General features: G+C 42.4%; 1 protein-coding gene across 1 annotated transcript; it reads right to left on the bottom strand.

Moving 5' to 3' along the window:
* Positions 1-7,320: 7,320 nt before the first annotated feature.
* On the bottom strand, positions 7,321-22,733 carry LOC136699281 (asparagine synthetase [glutamine-hydrolyzing]-like). The gene is made up of 13 exons (XM_066673866.1): positions 22,678-22,733; positions 18,533-18,785; positions 17,928-18,165; positions 17,481-17,666; positions 16,998-17,099; positions 12,274-12,401; positions 12,039-12,165; positions 11,370-11,476; positions 10,873-10,973; positions 10,494-10,575; positions 9,011-9,166; positions 7,699-7,953; positions 7,321-7,477 (listed from the first exon to the last, which is right to left on the bottom strand). Exons 2-12 carry the CDS (start codon positions 18,779-18,781, stop codon positions 7,744-7,746), a joined length of 1,686 nt encoding a protein of 561 aa, XP_066529963.1. The 5' UTR covers positions 18,782-18,785; positions 22,678-22,733; the 3' UTR covers positions 7,321-7,477; positions 7,699-7,743.

Genomic DNA, 22,733 nt, shown 5'->3' with positions numbered 1-22,733 from the left:
TCTCTCTCTCTCTCACTCTCTCTCTCTCTCTCTCTCTCTCCCCCCTTTTATTCGTCTCACTCTGTCTCTCTAGCTTTCTCCCTCTCCCTAACTCTCTCTCTCTCCCCTTTCATTTGTCTCACTCTGTCTCTCTAGCTCTTTCTCCCTCTCCCTAACTCTCTCTCTCTCTCTTTCTCTGCATATTGCCTCATGTTCTACATCACCACTGATTGTTGTGTAGATACTGTTTTCTCATTCTCAGATATGAGGCATGTCCTCAGACCTTCTGACATTTCCATCATAACGTGACTGTGGCTTAAATATTATTAAAATTATTTTCCTTATTGGTGGAATTTCTGATTGCATATTTTATTACTGAGCCAATAAAAACAAAGCTTTATCCACTGCACTGAGGAAACGCACTGAAAGCAGATTTTAGTGCTACTTTAACACAAATAAAAGTGTTGAAACTCTACAAATACTCCCTGAAAGACACAGTCATTGGGAGCGGATTCATGTGAAATGCTCAGATCTAGAGAAACTCAGAGTCAGAATCGTTCACAGTGGAGGTGAATGGAACCAGACGTCTGAAGACTTTAATGCCTCTAAAGGCTCCTCACCAGAAATGATGACTTGAAATGGGAAGGAATACTTTAACTGGGGTCGAAGGTATTGTTTTATGACACATATAAGATGTTTTCAGGTATAACACGTATTCTTTTAAAATCCATACTTAGCATAAGTCTTCACTCAAGACAAAATGATCCCCCTAGGAACGATATGTTTTTCAGCGTTTTCTCATTTTTCTGTTTCACGTTTTACATTAAAAGCTTGTGTAGTTCACTGGTGGGTGTGGAGAGTAAATACAAAGCTGTGTTTGTGTTGTGGACCTGCAGACGTCTGATTCCATTCTCAATAATGACTTTATAGTGGCTGGACTGAACAGAGCGGCTGCAGTGTGGAACTGTGGGTATTAACAGTGCCACACAGCTCCAGGGTCATGGGGTCCTGGGTTGGATCTTCACCTTGGGTCATTGTCTTTGAGAACTGTAATGTGTTCTCCCTGTGTCTGCAGGGGTTACCTCCCTGAACCTTGATATCCTCCCACACTCCAAACACACATGTTGGTAAATGAGTGTGTGAAATTGTCCACAGGTGTGTGTGTGTGTTCCAGACATTTTTACATACATCAGTCTTTAACATACACAAACAGAAACTGTCTGGTTTAGTTCAAGGGCTGAAGAGAGGTTTACCATTGGTCATTTACAGAGTATGGGATATTTGGTACATAAATCTAAACCAGTAAAATGTTTTAAAGGTGCAAAAAAGAAGGATTATCATAATACAGGTTGCACGGTTAATAACAATTATTCAGCAACACATTCCCCTGCAGCCTCACCCTCTCTCCTGCTCATCCACACCTCCTGTCTTAACTTCTTGTTGCTGAGAGCCAAAGCTGAAGAGCTCACTCTGACTCATTCAATCCAAGCTTATAACATTCACAAATAATTCATATCTCCAACAGCTAATGTTACCATGCCAGTCACTCAAGAAAACAGACATGAAACATTATAGAAATAAAAATGTACTTTTTTCAATCACCCAAAGTGCTTGCATTAGTCCACAAAGGATACAAACCAACACAGAATATTAAAGTCCATAGAGAACAGAAGTAGTTACTGTGCGCATGGGACTTGCAAAGTGTAGTCATTCTCTGTCGGAGTGAAGGAATCACAGCAACAAGGTGAGAATGGCTCACTGGTGCGAGAGAGCTATCCTTACTGGTGCATTAGGCCATAAAATCAGATATCGGATATAACAAACTCCTAAGGGTTTGGAGCATAGGAAAAAAAAAAAGAAAAGGCAAATGAGTTACCCGTGGCTAGCCGAGCGGCCATGAACTCAGGCTCTCCCTCTTTGCATTAGTCAGCATCTCATTCAAATTTCCGCTCCACCTTAAATGGTGCTAATAAACATTGTGTTTTAACACTGATAAAAGTAAATAAAGTGCTGTGTGAATGTCCTGAATGGAAAAGAAAAACACAGCATGACAGAAACATTAGAGGTTTTATTTACAGGTGCTTTTAAGGTGGAACGGGAAATCTGACTAAGAAGCTGGTGAATAAGATAATAGTTTCAGACTTATGCGTGAAACACTGTGTAACTGCAGCAGCATTTAAGGTGGAACATGAAAATCCACTCTTGTCCAAAGAGTGAAGACATGGCCTTGAGAACAGCAAAATGTGGCTTCTTTCTCTGCTCAGGACGCTTTAACTCCACTACACCTTTTTAAATGAGTTGTTTGCATGTTTATGGAAAATAGATATTTGCTTTATTTGTCACCTTTGCTTTAAAGAGTTTTTTTTCTGGTTTGTAGATAAAGACCCTATCCACATGGATCTTGATATTTTTAAAAAGTAGTTTTTACTCCCTGCGTTTTTAAAAATATGATTATTAATATATGAAAATGGTTGCATTACCAGGATAGTCCAGTGGGGGAAGGTGGGGCATAGCACCAATTAAAAGAGACATCAAAATACCATGAAGCATTATTATTATTATTATTATTATCGTTACACTTATATAGCGCCTTTCTAGACACCCAAGGACGCTTTACAATCTACACTGCTCAGAACGCTCAATCCACACACACACACACACTGGCGAGAAGCGGCAGCCAAACGCGCACAGCGTACTCTCAACCAGAAACGACCGTCCACCTGGAGGACTGCATCGGGCACTAGGGTTTAACCCAGGACAGAGCGCCAATCCATATCTGGGCTCACACATACAGACATTCATTCACACACCAGGACAGTTATTAGAGAAGCCAATTCACCTACCCTCCATGTTTTTGGACTGTGGGAGGAAACCGGAGCCCCGGAGGAAACCCACGCAGACACGGGGAGAACATGGAAACTCCACCCAGATGGGACTTGAACCCAAGATCCCAGCGCTGGGAGGCGAACGTGCTAACCACTTCACTACACAAGTCATGAAATTACTGACTCTAGATGTTAAAAGTGCATTATGTATGTTTAATAAAACATTGTTTATATTTTTTTCATACAGTATGTGGGCATCTGTTATCTGCAGCTATACACTGTAGTTTTAAGACGTATGTAATTCACTGTACAGGGAGTGAGGAGCTATATGAATTTCAGTCAGAGACATACACAGTTTTCATGTGGAAATGAGGACAAAACACAGACAAAAACATCAGTGTGGACAGGGCCAAAGTTCCTCTTGAAGGAGTTCAGAAAGGAGCGGCTTTCTCTGGATGAACGTTGTTACCCCACAGTAAAGAAATATGTCATTCCAGGAAGTTTCTTTTACGTGTTGGTCTTTTTCTGAGAAACAGAAACATCCATCAGACGGATTCCAGACATGTTCCTCACAGCAGTGGAATGCGCTTCAGTTACAAGTCTTGGTTTTATTTTTAATAATCACTGAATGTCCTTAAAATCTCTGAGACTCTGAAATGTGGCTTACTCAATGCAACCTTAAATCAGCCAAGGATGACGAAACTGAAGAAAAGTTCACTTCTAAAACGAATCAAAACATCCAAGACAAGAGCATCAGAGCGGCTTTAGGACAAAGGTAGTTATCTGCTTCGGAAACGGCCATTTTCTAAAATCTCATTAAGAAACAGTGATGTCATTCATTCATTCATCGTCTGTAAATTTACCAATTCGTCCTACAGCTGTTTGAGCCCCTGCCAGTCACCGTATAAGACCAACGAGTCAGAACAGAGCTCATTTAGAGCTAGTTCTACAATTACAGACTGAAGCCTAGCAGAAATTGCACTGCGTACTTTGTTTGTCCCCTTTCACCCTGTTCATCAATGGTCTGGGTCCCCACAGAGCAGACCTCTCTTCTCAGACCTGCAGTGACAATAATGTAGTGCTGGTACAAGTGGATGAGACACAACAGACCAGGGTTTAATCTGGAGTATTAGAATAAATGTTACTCTCTCACAGCTCTCACAGGAATTCAGATTAACAAGCAAACGCTGCTAAAAAAAACATACACACCACTTCATGAGGCCATGGACTGATGTACAACAGGTGATTACTGAAAGCCGTTAGTGTTTTCTAGCTCTGTTCTAGTGCATGTAACTCAACTTCCACTTAAAAATACTGAAAAACACCCAACAACGGTCTTAGACACATCCCTATATACAAAGACTACACTTCCTATGGGGGGCAGTAGGGCAGAGGTCATGGAACATGGCTTTTACACCAGAAATCAACTAACATTTTTCCTTTTAGACACATCACGAGCTGTTTTATCTCCATGATCTACATCGTGAAATAAGATCAAGCAAAACCCATGACAAACCATCCATTTTCACGTGGAGTAACAGCGCTATCTACTGGCTGCAAAAGCTAAGACATGAAGCACAGCAGTACTGCAGGCAGCTGAACAGACTGTCCATACACTGCCTGGGATCAGGACTCTGACTTATAATAGCAATCTGGAGCCCATAATGACCACTGAGCTAGAAATCTGTTCAGCATGCCAGTGTGTGTGTGTGTGTGTGTGTGTGTGAGAGAGAGAGTAAGAGAGAGCTTAGTTTTTTCATTTGCTTTGAAGCATTTCTCATATTAGCATTGCATTTCTTAGACTCCACATCATCTAGTTATTTGTGCAACTCATAAACATTGTTTCTTATTCGATTTGAACAAACAGCACATGCTTTAGTTTAATCATGCAGATGATTTTGTTCAGCTGTCTGCTCTTTCTTACATTCTGTAGATCAGAAAGTATTAGACTGCTTCTCTCTTGAACAGTTCAACTCCCAAAACATCCAGGCACTAGTCCATTGCCCATGTCAGTGCACTCAGAAATGATCCAGGTTTCATGAGCTGTGAAGAATATTTTCTTTTACATTTGTGTTAGACATTTTTGGTGAAGTTTACTGAACTGATGATTAGCTCTCAGGTGCATCGTGACTTTCCTTGATAAAGGGGAGTGTTTTAAGCTTTAGATCAACCAATGATCAACCAGATCTGTAAAATAACTAAGAGGTGCATCTCGTGTCTGCGTGGGTTTCCTCCGGGTGACTGTCTGTGAGGAGTGTGGTGTGTTCTCCCTGTGTCTGCATGGGTTTCCTCCGGGTGACTGACTGTGAAGAGTGTGGTGTGTTCTCTCTGTGTCTGCGTGGGTTTCCTCCGGGTGACTGTCTGTGAGGAGTGTGGTGTGTTCTCCCTGTGTCCGCGTGGGTTTCCTCCGGGTGACTGTCTGTGAGGAGTGTGGTGTGTTCTCCCTGTGTCTGCGTGGGTTTCCTCCGGGTGACTGTCTGTGAGGAGTGTGGTGTGTTCTCCCTGTGTCTGTGTGGGTTTCCTCCGGGTGACTGTCTGTGAGGAGTGTGGTGTGTTCTCCCTGTGTCTGCGTGGGTTTCCTCTGGGTGACTGTCTGTGAGGAGTGTGGTGTGTTCTCCCTGTGTCCGCGTGGGTTTCCTCCGGGTGACTGTCTGTGAGGAGTGTGGTGTGTTCTCCCTGTGTCTGTGTGGGTTTCCTCCGGGTGACTGTCTGTGAGGAGTGTGGTGTGTTCTCCCTGTGTCTGCGTGGGTTTCCTCTGGGTGACTGTCTGTGAGGAGTATGGTGTCAATAAGTGTGAGTGAATGTGTGTGTGTGTGTGTGTGTGTGTGTGTCGCCGTGTTAAGGACTAGCACCACCTCCAGGGTGTGTTCCCACCTTACGCCCAGTGATTCTGGGTAGGCTCTGCACCCACCACGACCCTGAACTGGATAAGCGCTTACAGACAATTGTCCTGGAGACCTTAGAGCTGGCTGTGTTATATCAGGGATCTCCAGGGTGGTAGAACTCCAGAACAAGGATTGTGTAGCTCTGGTGTAAATGATCGACAGAAGGACATGAGACAAGCACAAAAAAATTTAATTTATCCTCAAGCATGAATATAATGATCTTAAAAACCCATCACAAATCACATTACAACCTCCAAACTACTCCGAGTAGAGAATTAAAGACATAAATGGCCTTTTTGGTTTAGTGAATTGAATTATTCTGTTTCCCTGCAACTCCCAGAGGAATTAAATCAAAATGTGTAATTAACCCATTAAATCAGGTCCTATGTCAATGCAGTCTGTTAAAATGAGGGTTGGAATAAAACCTTGTATCTCTGAAACAGTAAGGAACCGGTTTTATTGGTCCAGTGATCCCAAAATTTGGACCCCTAATTGATTGCAGTTGACGTTCCAATGAAGGCAAAAAGAAAAAAAGGTCAAACCTGGAGATACAAGGTTTAGGCCAGACACCAAGAGTAAAATTGTCACAGTAGAAATTTGCAGTTCTGAAATTCTGAAATAAGCAGAAGCGTTTGCTCAGGTATTTTGTATGTTTGCTCTCCTATTACATGTATGTGGTGATGGCTGCAGTAAAAAAAAAACAAAAAAAAACAAAGTTGCCTGTGAGAACCGGCGAGTTCAAGGGAAGTATTTGCAGTAATATGTTGGATTTTACATTCTTTTGTACAGAAGCGTGCTGCCAGAGACGATAAAGAAAACTCCTCAGTGTGTCGTTATTTTGAGATAAGCATCTCGTTATTATGAGATAGTATCACGATAGATAATATTACATATGACATTTTATCTCGTAATTATAAGTATCTTGTAATTATGAGATATGTATCTCATTTTTACGAGCTGGTGCTCACAGTGCTCAAATGAGCCGGTGCTTAGTTACGACAAAATATCTCATAATAATGAGATACTATCTCATAATAACGAGATGCGTATCAAATAATAACGGCATACTGAGGGATATATTTTTATCGTGAGTGGCCACCGTGTGCTTCTGTAGCCGATATCCTACAGCAGTAAATGCTCTAAAATGAAATTGAATAGTTAATAAATATAAACTGTTTTCTAAATTTGTGTTTTTCATATTTTGAATACAGTTATAAATTATTTATGAATAATATACTTGGAAAGAGAGACTGGCCCTTAAGAATTTTGATATGATCCAGTTCTGCCAAAAAAGTTCAAAAAAGTTTGGACACCCCTGCAATAAGCCTTAGGATGTGACTGTAATTCATTCATTCATTCATTCACCTGCTAAAACCACTTTTACTGGTTTTTATAATGTACTTTTACAGCATTGTCCTGAAATCAAGGGGGATGGGGGAATAGTTTTCATACCCTCCTCCAAAATTACATAGTGCAGTTTTCTGCAGTGCTGACCTATTACCATATTCCCTGTGTTGCTCTTGGTTGCTCTAGAGAACAGCGCTTGCCTTAAAAGTAAAATGTAAATGAGACTGACTGGAGCCCTGTGCAGTGACTGATGGTAGGCTGTGGACACACTGTGATGTTGACGAGAGTGACGCAGTGACAGGAGATGAATGCGTGATGAAACAGTGTTCCGTAAAAGAATGATGACAGTTATCAAAATGATTAGTTTGCGGATTTTTTTTTCAGTAGGCACCAAATGCTAAGACCTCCAGTGCCTGTTACTATCTTCAGATTCTGCAGCGGCTGAAAAACAGTATTAGATTTCTATCTGAGCCACCATTAAAAGGGCTGTAATGTATTCTCACCAATTCTGGACAATTTCTTTTGGTCCATTTTCATGAAATTATGAGACAAGTGTAAAGTTGTATCTGATATTCACAAATAATGGCCAAACAGCTACAATAATCATATTTAAAAAAAGGGGGTGGGGGGTATAATCATAAAAATGAAGCAGTAACCACCACCTGAAAACTAATCTGTGGTCTAGCTCCGTTGACTCTTTCTGCAGGTCACTGGTCCTTATCTGGTGTGTAGATGGAGAGGGTGCGAGCAGAGGGGTCTGTAGCTTTGATCCAGCGGGGCATCCAGTAATGAGGCGTCCACTCACAGCGGCCGGGATAATGTTTCTCAAATATCTGCCTGATGTAGAGCCCTTCTTTGGTGGTGGGGGTGTTGTAGGGGAACAGCTTTGCCGCTTTGGTCAGTTGAGAATCACTGATCTGCAGAAACAGAGAGAAAAGCTGACTTTCCAGTAAAAATGTTTTTCTTCCAATGAGACACGTAATGAAATCCCATTACTAGAGAATTAATCCAGCTTGTGTGCATTTCAAACATGGGGACTTTTAAACGACAATTATAAATTTCTTAGGATGTTTCCTCATCATTTGCTGCTCATCAAAGTGTCTGTAAAGGAGTTACAAAAATTAAACTGTCTCTGTCCAGTATGATAGGTTTTTCTCTCTCTTCTGAAAGGCTGAAACAGCATCTGGAAGATTTCAACCTCCAGAGGTGGATCACTTAAAGTGGAAATGTTTCCAATTCTAGATACAGCTAACTGCATTACTGAACGTGCTACAAAACTAAACAACTCGAGTTACAAATGAGTTTCTGTGGTCATTCAAACTGTGAATGAAAACGTACAGACACATTACACTTCAGACGCATAAAAAAGCACCGTTCCACATTAAAAGCTTCTATACGTAAACAAACCAGCGAGAACAGCATTTCCTCACAATTTTAGACGTCCCCTTTAAGCTACAGAGGGGGATACATCAATCAAAACCTTTGATCTGAGCTTCTGGACAAAACGAATGCTTTAAGGTCTTATCAGTTATTTAGTCTGTCATCTTCTGTAACTTCTTCATCCTGATCAGGGCGTGCAGTGTGTGCAGGACCTGCCCAGAATCATTGACAGCAAGAGCGAACACACCCTGGACAAGGTGTGGACAAATCATACTCCTCCAGTAACACACACACACACACACGTTGACTATGCCTGCATGTCTTTTCAGTTTGACTTATCAGTCCTTCATCCACATGCCCTTCATAATCCCTTTCTTGAGTTTAAATGTGCCATATGGCATTTTTGGATAAAAGCACACATTTCAAGGACACAAGTGTCTTACCTGCGAAGCACTGAATAAAACAATCTTGAGGAGTATTTTAAGCTAATGTTTGAGTACGTATGCATGTGGGATAACATGTCAGTTCCATGGGGATTAGGGTATCTAAAATTATAACACAGCACAGGGCCTTATATCTACTCTGTGTGTGTACCTCAGACTCTATGTGCTCCTGTAGGATGGTGTACCAAGACTTCTTCATGGAGGTTAACCCATCACTGAAGGCCTCTTTGCGTCTCCACAGGATCTCGTCTGGAATCAAATTCCGTCCTCTGAACGCGTCCCTCAAAAGATACTTCTCCACTCCGTCCTGTTCTCATTAAACACATGGGAACAACTTACAGTTTTTCTCAATGGCTTTGGAGCATTTCTCAGATCATCATTTATATTTGCAAAACATTACGTTCATTTCTCAAAACATTTCACACAAAGAGCACAAAGAGAGTCACTGTCTGTGAGGAGTGTGGTGTGTTCTCCCTGTGTCTGCGTGGGTTTCCTCCGGGTGATTGTCTGTGAGGAGTGTGGTGTGTTCTCCCTGTGTCTGTGTGGGTTTCCTCCGGGTGACTGTCTGTGAGGAGTGTGGTGTGTTCTCCCTGTGTCTGCGTGGGTTTCCTCTGGGTGCTCCGGTTTCCTCCCACAGTCCAAAAACACACGTTGGTAGGTGGATTGGCGTCTCAAAAGTGTCCATAGGTGTGAGTGAATGTGTGAGTGTGTGTTGCCCTGTGAAGGACTGGCGCCCCCTCCAGGGTGTGTTCCTGCCTTGCACCCAGTGATTCCAGGTAGACTCCGGACCCACTGCGACACTGAACTGGATAAGCGTTACAGACAATGAATGAATGAATTAATGTGCTCTGAAGAGTGGATAAAGTCAGATTCAGTATTCTTGTTTCTTGCACTTTAGAATAAATGATTACAGATGTTAATTTGACTTTCAGTTTTTAATCACTTTATAAGTAAGAAAATACTGTCAATAACCATAATGCGTTTTTTTTGCTGATTATATAACAAAGAATCATAGATGACTGTGAGGAGATGGTGTGTTCTCCCTGTGTCTGCGTGGGTTTCCTCCGGGTGCTCCGGTTTCCTCCCACAGTCCAAAAAAACACGTTGGTAGGTGGATTGACGACTCAAAAGTGTCTGTAGGTGTGTGTGTGTGTGTGTTGCCCTGTGAAGGACTGGCACCCCCTCCAGGGTGTGTATTTCCGCCTTGCGCCCAGTGATTCCAGGTAGGCTCTGGACCCACCGCGACCCTGAATTGGATAAGGGGTTACAGATAATGAATGAATGAATGAATGAATGAGAATCATATATGACCCATCCCCAATGTAAAAACAGATCCCAGTAAAATAACATATGCCCCAACAAAAATATAGTAAATATATTTAAAATATAATACAGCAAATATAAAAAAACAGCCATAAAATATTATTATATGTAATAAGTAAAATAAGAGCTAAGAGCATCATCTGCATGTTCAAATCAAATCATTTCTAGTTGCTACTTGACGACACATGTTCATACATTGTTCCCATCTCTTTCACAGACACTGTACTCTAGAAGCAATCTTCAGTTACTAATGAAACTACAATGCATTAAACTGTTACTGTTACACCCAAGGAAGTGGAAACTATTCTCACCTTGGGTGCTCTCATCTCCTCAGGCAGAGAGAGGTAGTAGGCAGCGAACCTGTGGTCCAGGAAAGGCACTCGCAACTCCAGTCTGATTATAAGGATTTGGAGAATAAGAAGCTATTGAACACTGTAAGGAACACTGGGTAAAACTTGGTATTTTTGCTCCTCATTCAACACATGCAGAGCAATTTATTTAACAGCACCTTAAAATGTAATGAAGTTTATCATTAACCAGTTCATGACCACACAGCCATCCCCACTGTCCAGACATTCCAGGACTTCAGGAGGTGGACAGAAGGCCACTGATAGTGGAATCAATCAGTCACATTTTATTTACAGTGGACGAGACCGTCTTTATGTAGAGAAGCAGAGTTTTGTTCCTCACCCATGTGCAGCTGTAGTTCTGTCTGCTCTCAGCCCGTCAAACAGATAAAGTTCCTTCAGCAAACGCACACTGTCCTCTGCAGCATCCTTCGGAGACGGAGCCTGAGTCAGGGACCGACATTAAAAACAATCAGTCATCGTTTATTGTATTACTTTGTGTTTTTAATCACAGTTATTTACGTTTATCTTATCTGCTTAAACAGGTTTCATTTAATTTTTTTTTCATTTAATTATTTTACTGATGTATGTATTTATGACTACTCATGTAGCAAATGTATAATTATAATTCATATGTCCTTCTCTTTTAAATCTCTTTTATCCCCTCTTGTCAACCTATGTAGAACTGGCGCCCCCTCCTGGGTGTGTTCCTGCCTTGCGCCCAGTGATTCTGGATAGGCTCCGGACCCACCGCGACCCTGAACCAGATAAGTGCTTACAGACAACAAATGAATGAATTAATACATTTTTAATTTAATCTGTAATCTATGTAATCTTTACCTTATGGAAATAGATGTAGCCCTGGGTAAGTTCATCAGACCCTTCACCGGAGAAGATCACCACACTGTCTGTCTTCTCACGAATGTACTTCGATATCAGATACATGCCTAGAAACCCACACAAAACACAAACAACCCCAAAACTGCTGAACCATCACTGTATACATTGAGCAATACTGTCCCCAAGTGGGTAAGAAGATATTAGATATTATTTATCACTAACTTTCATAAACAATAGTTTAAAAGTTGTTACATTTAAAAACAAATTGACATCATTCTTTTTTTATTTATTTAACATTAACATTTTAACCGACACCTCCAAGAGTTTCAACTCTATAAATCATTGGCTACCAGCGATGCTCAGAGACTTTGACTCTATTCTGCCCGGAATGGAACATTTTCCTGTTTATATTTGCTTGGTGTTTTATAAATAATTAGCATTTTTGTTTATCTTTCCTTTCGTGAAAAGTGCCATTAAAAATAAACAAGGGCATATTTGTGAATATTAGTAACTGTAAACTAAACATGTATCTCTTTCTTTCAGCCAAAAGGGTTTCAGTGAAAGCTTTTCGCTCAAGTTTTTAAAATAAAATCTATATTATGACTTTTAATACTTCACAGAAACACATCCTCACTTCAATGGAAGGTGACCTAAAGTAACAGAGCTTACCGACAGACGCTCGCACTGTGGTAAGGTCATAACTCTCCAGATGGAAAATGACCTTCTCCAAAGCCTTGATGCCCTCCTCAGCGGTGAAATTCACTTCATGGTGATCACTGCCAATGTAAGCTGCTACCTGCAGAAGAACAACAACAACATTCAGATCAGGAAAATCAAAACTGCATTCACTAGCTCTGGAAGAGGACAGAGATTAAAACTACTCTGCTGATTAAACCCCACTGACCTTCCGAGCAGCTGCAGCATCTGGACTGTCTTTGTCCCCAATGGCAAACGTCTGGATTGGGTAATCCAGCTGATTCTCTTTGGCCAGTTTGACAAGAGTAGCAGCCACCAGACTGGAGTCCAGCCCACCTGTAGAAGAGGGGAGGGCTCTACTGGCAGATCATTGATTTGTGTGGGTTTATTCTTTTAGGCATTTTTTTTAGGATCCAAGCACTGTATGTACAAAACCCTAAAGTATAACCGGACGGCTATCTACAGGGGAGACTCTGTGATAGTAGTCCCGTAAAGTTTACCAAGAGGAAAGTTTCAAGTGCCGATAAGAGTGCTTTGCACATGGTGGGAATCGAACCGGGGTCGTTTGGGTGCAAGGGCAGTGAGTGTACCAGTGTACTATGTATAAATTGTATATTGTAAAAATAATATACAAAATTCTTTTTTGGGAACGAAAATCATGCGAGGAGGTGGTGGATCAACCGACCGGGTCCCAGGGGCACATAGGTAGAGCTTCAAATGGGAGACGTGGAAAGTCCGGTTGACCTTTAGGGACGGTGGCAACTGAAGCCTGTATGACACAGGATTGACATGCCGGCTGACCTTAAATGGTCCAGTGTATTTGGGCGCCAATTTTTTATTGGTGACCCTGAATGGGAGATCTTTGGCGGCTAACCATTCACGCTGGCCTGGACAACAAGATGGCCCCAGCTGATGCCATCGGTCTACTAACGTCTTGCGAGAAGCAGACTGTGCCTGTAAGGTGATGCGTGTACGCCGCAACGCCACCTTGCAATGACGCACCATGATGGCAGCCGAAGGGACATCAGTTTCAGTCTCTTGGCCAGGGAATAAGGGAGGTAAATATCCAAACTGACACTCAAAGGGGGACATGCCCAGAGATGAGTGCCAGAGCGTGTTGTGATCATATTCTGCCCAGAACAAGTTATCAGCCCAGGTAGCAGGGTTGGTGGATGCCAAGCCCCGAAGAGACTGTTCCAGGTCCTGGTTCACCCTCTCAGTCTGACCATTAGACTGAGGGTGATAACCAGAGGATAGGCTGACTGAAGCCCCTAGAGAAGCACAGAAAGCCTTCCAAAAGCGGCTGGAGAACTGGGGACCCCTGTCCAAAACAAGGTCCTTAGGAATTCCATGGTATCGCACTACCTGGTTCAGAATGAGTTGTGCAGTCTCCTGGGCTGAAGGGAGTTTGGGCAGAGCAAGAAACCGGGCTGCTTTGGAAAACCTGTCCACAATCACCATGATGACAGTGTTGCTTTTGGACTTGGGTAACCCAGTAATAAAGTCCAAAGACAGATGTGACCATGGGCGGTGTGGAATAGGTAGAGGATGGAGTAGGCCCAAAGACTTGGTTCTGGGTTCCTTGTTACGTGCACATGTCTCACAGGATGACACAAATTGTCAGACTTCCCTTGCCATACTAGGCCACCAGAACCGTCGTTGTAAGAATTTCAAGGTTCGGGTGGTCCCTGGATACCCTGCAAAGAGCTGGTGTGTCCTCAGTTTATGACCCGGGTCTGGACACTAGAAGGTACATAGAGCCTGTTTGCAGGACACCCACCTGGATCTGGCTCAATTTGCATGGCTTTTCTGACTACATCATTAATCTCCCACCGTAATGTTGCCAAAATGCATTCAGGAGGAACGGAGAAGAAAGCAGTACAGAAAGATCTTTCCACTGCCTGGAAAGGGCATCAGATTTAATATTCTTGGAACCTGGACGATAAGATAGTGTGAAGTCGAAACGACTGAAGAACAAGGCCCAACGGGCTTGTCTAGGATTCAGTCATTTCGCTGCCTGAATGTAAGAGAGGTTTTTATGATCAGTCCAGACCAAGAATGGGTGTTTTGCCCCCTCCAGCCAGTGTCTCCATTCCTTAAGAGCCATCTTAACAACTAAGAGCTCTTGATCCCCCATGTCATAATTCCGTTTGCTAGGAGTCAAGCAATGGGAGAAATACGCACAAGGATGGAGTTTGTGTTCCTCACCTGAGCGTTGGGACAGAACAGCACCTATCCCAATATCAGAGGCTTTTACCTCTACCACAAAGGGTAGGTCTGGGTCTGGGAGATGCAAGAGAGGAGCAGTAGTTAACCTGTGCTTGAGATCTTCAAAAGCTTTCTGGGCTTCGTCAGTCCATCGCAAAGGGCCAGACTGCTTTTGGGTCAACACAGTAAGTGGGGCTGCCACAGTGCCAAAATTTTTCCTGACAAACCAGCGGTAAAAATTGGCAAAACCCAGAAATCGCTGGACCAAGCGGAGGGAGGTAGGGTGAGGCCAGTCAGCCACTGCTTTTAGTTTGGTTGGGTCCATAGCTAGACTGCCCTTGCAGACCACAAATCCCAAGAAATGTACAACAGGTACATGGAATTGGGATTTCTCTAGTTTGACAAAGAGATGGTTTTCCAAGAGTAGTTGTAGGACCCGATGGACATGGACGACATGCTCTTTCATGGTCTTACTGAATATAAATATGTCATTCAAATAAATGAACACATAGAGACAGAGTGTCTCCTGCAGGACCTCATGGATGAGTATTTGAAAGACATCCAGCGCATTCATCAAGCCGAAAGGCATAACTAGGTACTCGTAATGACCTGTGGGGGTGATGAAGGCTGTCTTCCACTCATCTACTTGCCGAATACGCACCAGATTGTAGGCGCTCCCGAGGTCTAATTTTTTCCCGAGGTCACTGAGGCCTGTTGGAGCACCTCAAATGTGGTGGTCATAAGAGGCAAAGGATAACAGTCCTTGATAGCAATTTTATTGAGACCTCTGTAATCTATGCAGGGACGTAGACCACCATCCTTTTTCCCCACAAAGAAAAACCCTGCACCCGCGGGAGAGGTAGAGGGGTGGATGATACCCTGTGCCAGGGCGTCTTTAATGTAATTCTCCATGGCAACCTTTTCAGGACTGGAGAAAGAAAAGAGATGCCCCCTGGTGGGAAGAGTGCCACGTTGTAACTCTATGGCACAATTGAAGGTCCGATGAGGTGGTAGTACTTCTTTTTTCTGCTTACTAAAAACCTCCTGGAGGTCATGGTAAGCGGTTGGTACTTTCCTTAAATCGATGGGGTTACCTGGGAATGTCCTAGGGCTCCCCAGGACTCCAGGACATAAGCATGAAGTTTTGCAATGGGGTCCCCACTGCTGAATGCATGTAGATAGCCAATCAATGTGAGGGTTATGCCTCTGTAACCAAAAGAACCTCAGGATAACAGGCAGGTCAGGTGCCCGGGTCAAGAACAATGACAGTCGTTCTGTGTGTTGACCCACTTTCATGATGATGGGCTTGGTTTGTTGGTTGATGGCCCCTGATCTGAGTGGGGATCTGTCAACAGCAGAAACTGGCAAAGGAGTGGTCAGGGGCTCCATGGGCAACCCCAGCAGCTGAACAGCAGAAATGTCCATGAAGTCACCTGCTGCACCGGAGTCAATAAATGCTGTTACACGACCTTCCTTGAGTGGTTCTCCCTATAACATCATGACAGTGAGAAACAACCCGCTTGCATGGGGACTAAGAAGAGGGCCTACCCTGTGGTAGCCCTACCGGGGGTAGGCCTGGCATTTTACTGGCCTGGTAGGGGAATTATTTACTTTGTGGTCCTCCTTACCACAATACATACATTGACCCTGACGTCTCCTTGTTTCCGCTTCCTGAGGAGTAATATGGGTGTGACCAAGGCTTGCAAGGTAATCCGGGCTTGCAAATCCCACCTGCTCTCAGCAGCCAGGGTACAGAAGGCAATGTTGTATTCAGCAACATGGCTTTGGAAAAAAGTGTGGAAGTGGCACAGTCAGGAGACTCTGATTCCCAGAGGCCTGTAGCCCATGTCAATGCAAGATCTGAAAATAATGAGATCATATATGCCACCTTGGCCCTTTCAGTGGGTCAAGCTGTTGGATGCTTGCTCGAAAGCCAAGGAGCACTGGAGCAGCAAGCCCTGACATCCACCTGGCTCTCCACTAAATCTTACTGGGGCTGGTAGTATAATATCCCCACTAGGTGGAGGAAGCGACTGAGTGGGTGAAACGGATGGCGTATCTTCCATGGGTGGAGAAGCCAGTCGTTGAATTGCTACAGTTAATTCCTTTAGACGCTGAGAAATCTGATTTAAAGCCTCCTCATATTTACCCAAATGGGCTCCCTGAGATGATATGGCTTGTTGTAAAGCAGCCTTATCTGCTGAATCCATTATACTGGCGGAGTCTTGCTGTAACAGGACGGCTATCTACAGGGGAGACTCTGTGATAGTAGTCCCGTAAAATTTACCAAGAGGAAAGATTCAAGTGCAGATAAGAGTGCTTTGCACATGGTGGGAATTGAACCGGGGTCATTTGGGTGCAAGGGCAGTGAGTGCAAGGGCCGTGAGTTGATTCAACCCAAAGGTAGCAAGTTCAAAAGAAACCTGAAAGACTCCTTTTGGAGAAAAAACACCAAATTACCAGCGTGGTCTGGTTTAGTACAAACTCAAGACTGAGAGAGCAGCGCGCAGGTCTTATAAAGTGTCAGCACCAGCTGTTCTCACTTGGGCTGATTACTAGGCATCCTGGTGCATAAATCAAATTAAAAGTGAGGTTTCACATGTCTAAGATGTGGACACATGCACTGTATACATTTGTGTGCAATGCAAAGTTACATGATCTCAAATCTCGCAACACAAGTACAATTTATGATGTGTTTTTATGCTTGATCTGATTAGCAAGTACCTGAGAGGAGGCACCCGATTCTCCTTTGGCCCATCTGCTGTTTCCTCACTGCATTTTCAAACAGGATCCTGATGTTGGATTTCACTGTCTGTGGATCAAAACCTACACAAACAGAAACAATTTCAACAATTCTGGGATATTAATAAGATGGACTGTAGTTAAATACTTACACTGGGGGTTGTTTCAGCTCAGACATTTATTCATTATCTGTAACCCTTATCCACTTCAGGGTATATTAAAATAAATGTGGACAAATTTTTTTTCGATTTTGAAGAATTTCTTAAAGCTTTTTTTTTTGCTAATCCAAAAATATCAATATGCTTTATGGCACTTTGTGTGTTATTTTATAGAGTATGTACTCAAATACAATGTACAAATATGATACATTCAGACAGGAAATGACGCTTTAGTTAGCTGTCCAGAAATCTTCATTGCTCATGTTATCTGTGATGGTGTGATCTCCTGTGATCTCTGAATTTCTACCTTGGCTGAGTTTCCCAGCGCTGTCATAAATGGCATGTTTGGGTTCATCTGTGCAGCTGTGGAAACGGTCCAGCTTGACAGACTCCACTTTTCCACTCAACTTCAGGTCAAACACCTCGAAGTGACCGGGTGGGAAGGGTGTGATCTTCACTGGTTCAGACATAGAGTGTGTGATCTGTGTTAGACCTGAGGACACAGAGGTGGTGCAGACAGGTTTTCAGACAATATCAAATGTTAAAATATATGGTCTCATTTATCTTAGGGGTTCTTCAGTTCACTTCTTACAGAACTATGAACAACTACAGCTGTCCATGATCACGTTGGCCTAATGAGTGATGAGTTGGAACAGAAATTTTATAAACATTTGACCATGTTGTGAGCCCTAATTGGAGCTTCTCTGGTGAAAATCAAGCCCCTGTAAAAAGATCCCAGATGCTGGAGTCTTACCTTTGGCCTCTGAGCAGACGGCGAGGAGACCATTGTCTGTCAGCATCTTAAACATGGGTTTCACTCCGTATGTGTCCCTCCCCAGGAAAACCTTCCTGTTGGCTGTGTCCAGCAGGATAAAGGCAAACACACCATCCAGCAGAGGGGCCATTGTCTCAATGCCGAAGCGGTCGTACAGGTGAAGCATGATCTCGCCATCCGTTCTGGTCTGATAGTCAAACTCAAAGAACTCTTGCAGCTTTAGGCAAAAAATATATATATATTAGAACTAAACACAGCTATCAGTCCCCAAGGCAAAGATACATTGTGTACAAACGTTGGGAGAAACTTCAACTACTATGACATACAGCCTTTATAAATTCCATACAGACCTCAGACATAGTATATGTGACACTCTGTTGCAGCTCCACATGAGCCTAAAATCTCCCAACCCTCACACACACACACTTGCACACACTTGTTACTACTGTGAAGGGAGAACAAACTCACTATTGATAACCTTCTATTTCAGAAGAAACTCTGGAGTCAGTGTCTACAAACGGGATAAAACCACTCTCCTGGAAGTCAGTGACTGTGGATTGAACCTTGTGATTGTTAGCTCATACCCTTTCGTAGTTGTAGATCTCTCCATTGAAGCAAAGCCAGAGGTAGGGGAACTTCTTGATCCTCAGCGGCTGCATGCCACACAGCTGGTCCAAGATGGCCAGGCGGTGAAAACCGAAGCAGCAGTTGGTGAAGTCGTTAACATTCTCAAATCGGAAAGCGTCCGGACCACGGTGAGCGATCTTCATTGCACAGGTGCACTGTACTGACAGGCACTCGTCACTCCCAAATAACGCCCAGATACCACACATTGTGCTGTGGGAGACAAAAGAAAGAGTTATTAGTCTCAAATAAGTATATACAGTGATATAAAGTTTTGCTAAAACATATTTGTACATTTGTACCACATGTGAAAGTCCACTATGTTCAGAAACATTTTGCCAATTAATTTATTTCACTGTATATACGTAACCTGGCGGTAGGTAAAGGCAGCAAATGAGCATCAGCAGACCACAGTTAGTGTGAAGGACAATGATTATTATTATTATTGCCAGAACACTAGAAACGCAAAGCCCATTGATTTGTTTGATTGATTGATTCACCCATTTGTTTTAGACATTTCCATTGCTTGAAAACTCAAAATTTTAACACACCTCAAACTGACAAAAAAAATTATCCACATAGTTACAAACTGCTGAAAATTGGCACACTCGTTAGGCTTCTCAAGGTTTTAGAAACTTTTTTTTACCTTTTTTCTTGTATGTGGCTAGATGACTCAGTGGTTTTTGTTTTGGTTGCCACAAACCTCCACTATTCACACATTTTGCTAGAAAAAAAGACCTCAATATGTCGCAGCTTGACTTGTATTAGCTCCAGACAGTGGTGGACAGTAAGGAAGTAAATGTAATTCATTACTGTACTTAAGTACAGTGGAATCTCTACTAAAGATATACTATACTAACGAACTTTTCCAAGATACGAACCGAGCATTTGAATATTTTTTGCCTCCACCAACGAACCATGACTCTAGAAACAAACTCGAGCCTCCGCTGGAAATGGCCACTGACCCCAATAGGCGAGTCTCCCAGCGAATCGAAATTCGTGCTAAGTTAAGTCGTATCTACGCTTCGTCTCCCCACATTCACCCGCCTACTCTCCGTTATTCCACCCACCCCCCCACCTCCCGTCATACAGCCAATGCCTGTGTTACTCCTTCAGCCAGTCGTCACGTCTTCAAGGTAGCGATATGTAACCACTTAAAACTTTTATTTGTTTTTTATTACTGTTACCACTGTATTTCTCTTTTATTTTTAGAAATGCTACATGTATTTTTTTTTTTTACTAGTTTGAGAGTGTTGTAAACATATATCAGTGCAAAAAGGGTGAGGGGTGGGGGCTGGAATGCATTTATTGCTTTTCCGTTATTTTAAATGGGGAAACATCAACATCTCCTTAAATTCATTGGAACCCAACTGTGAGTTTGACACTGAATCTGTCCTCTCCTGTGTGGTAAAAACAATTAAAAGTGGAAACAAGGGGTTATAGGACGAACTTGAACTGTTTTTACCACTACAAAGTTTATCCGCGTAAAACCAATAAAACCAAAGGCAGGCTTTTATTTAATCAATTATTTTGTGAATTTTAGACTTTCAGTTCTTAGAACTGAACAAAATGATCTGTACCGTTTAGTATTTGGCTGTATTTGAGTCATCAATAACTAACATTCATATACACAGCTTTACAGATCTGTAGATGTCACAAATCACTCACCGACGATGAGAGTCAGTTGGAGGTTTATTAAACACAATACATGAAGCGAGGTCAAAACCAGAATATTCCAAAACCCCAAAAATCAGTACAGAGAGTGAGACAAGTGCAAGAATTAGAATAGAAAGTATTCTGTCTTATTAGCTCTATAGCGTCACCTATGTTTTCAGTGTGTATTTGACCCCTCTAGAATGCTTGAAAATTCACTCTTTAAGATCTCACATAGATTTAGAAATATATAAGGCACACAAAATGCTCTTCTGGAAGAATGGGCAAGAATTCCCACAGACACACTCCAAAATCCAGTAAAAAGCCTTCGCAGAAGAGTGGAAGCTAGAATTAGGGCTGCAAATGGGGTTTAAGTCCATATTAAAGAGAATGTCTACGACTGTGGGGAAACGCTGTTCTCTCTTGGGTTGTTTACAATCGAAATCTCCTTGTCTTTTAAGTGGAACAGTTTGCTCGAGGAGGCTGTTTTTTGTACAGGGATGAAGTGTAACTTGTCTACGTTTTTATTCACTGTTTGAAATACCACAAAGACTTGTTTGTAACTCGAGCTGTTTAGTTTTTGTAGGACTTTCGGTAACGCAGGTAGCCAGTTAGACATTTCCCCCTTGAGATGCGAAACAGCAAAAGTATGTCAATATTACCCAGCTATGGAGTAGGAATAGAGCAATACCCTCCTCATTTCAGTTCATGCTTTTCACTGTTTGGAGTTCGCTCCATTATCAAAAAAAAAAAAAATACTCCAGATGTGTTTGTGTGTGTGTGTGTGTGTGTGAGAGAGAGAGAGAGAGAGAGAGTATATTTTTTGACAATGGATTAGCTTAGCATACAGAACTGAGACAGATGTTTTTTATATACTCATTTAGACTCTGGGGCTTTGTGAACCCATTAGACCAGTTTCAAGCACGCAAATAGTGATGAAATGTCTGAATTTTATAACATGTTTTTTGATTAGGAGTGTGGTGTGTTCTCCCTGTGTCTGCGTGGGTTTCCTCCGGGTGACTGTCTGTGAGGAGTGTGGTGTGTTCTCCCTGTGTCTGCGTGGGTTTCCTCCGGGTGACTGTCTGTGAGGAGTGTGGTGTGTTCTCCCTGTATCTGCGTGGGTTTCCTCCGGGTGACTGTCTGTGAGGAGTGTGGTGTGTTCTCCCTGTGTCTGCGTGGGTTTCCTCCGGGTGACTGTCTGTGAGGAGTGTGGTGTGTTCTCCCTGTGTCTGTGTGGGTTTCCTCCGGGTGACTGTCTGTGAGGAGTGTGGTGTGTTCTCCCTGTGTCTGTGTGGGTTTCCTCCGGGTGCCCCAGTTTCCTCCCATGCTCCAAAAACACATGTTGGTAGGTGGATTGGCGACTCAAAAGTGTCCATAGGTGTGAATGTGTGAGTGTGTGTGTGTTGCCCTGTGAAGGACTACCGCCCCCTCCAGGGTGTGTTTTCACCTTGCGTGACCCTGAATTGGATAAGCGGTTACAGACAATAAATGAATGGTTTTGGTTTTCCATACAGTAATATAAATATATAACAGTTACACCATGTCCTGAAGTATCAAATGTAAACACCAGTTGTTTTTTTTTTTTTTTCAAGAGCAGTGAAATATCACCCTTATTTCTGTCCAGTGCCCTTTTTTCCACTGAAATGTTTTTTTCCAGTATCCAAACAAGCCAAACTTGTTATGACTCTTATTCTCAATAGCACTGAAAGTCATGACTGAAATAAAACTATTAGTTACAGCATGAAGAAAAATGTGCCATCAAAACAGTTTACCATTTCTCTAGACTATTATGCATATATGTTTTTTACATGTATTCCGTTCGTTCTCTTCACTTTCACTTGTTTTTCTGTCCCTTCATTCCTTTTCCTTGTTTTTTCTCTCCACCACTTTCTCTTTTCACTTTTCTCTTTTCTTCACTTGACTTAGTTACTTTATAGAAAATAAACTCAAAACAAAAAGTAATATTCGTAATAAGAGGGGTTTTGACATTTTTTTAATGCTTAAAGTATAAAAATGAACATTTTAAGGTTGTATACTTATATTTTTCTCATCCTATATCCTGTGGCCTTTTTCAAATAATTAGCTCTCTTTGTATCATTTCACTCCAGTATTTAAAATGTACTTGTAGTGGGATTTAAAACAGGTTTTAACAAGGTACATAGTCTGGACTGATGAAGAATAAAGTCAGAAATGTAGTTTAAGAACTAACCTTTCTTAAATCTGCAGTGAAACAATAAAAGATAGATCTGTGGTGTTATTTAAGGCAAAAATATTTGTGTGTGTTGTGTTCAGAGAGAGTTGTGTTTTAAGCTCTAGTCTTATATAAAATTATATACTGCATCATGTGTGTCAGCATCAGCAGAATACCCTGCACCAAAGAACAAAGAGACGATTACAGAGAGAGTGAGTCATGTTTCTAACACACCTCTAAATATATGAAATCTAGTTTTACCTTCAGAGGGAAGCCAAGTCAAAGCTGAGTTAGAGCTGAACTGCAGCTGAGAGGAG

This window comes from Hoplias malabaricus, chromosome 6, assembly GCF_029633855.1.
Source record: "Hoplias malabaricus isolate fHopMal1 chromosome 6, fHopMal1.hap1, whole genome shotgun sequence".
Lineage (NCBI taxonomy): Eukaryota > Metazoa > Chordata > Actinopteri > Characiformes > Erythrinidae > Hoplias > Hoplias malabaricus.
This window is presented reverse-complemented; position numbering and strand designations above follow the sequence as displayed.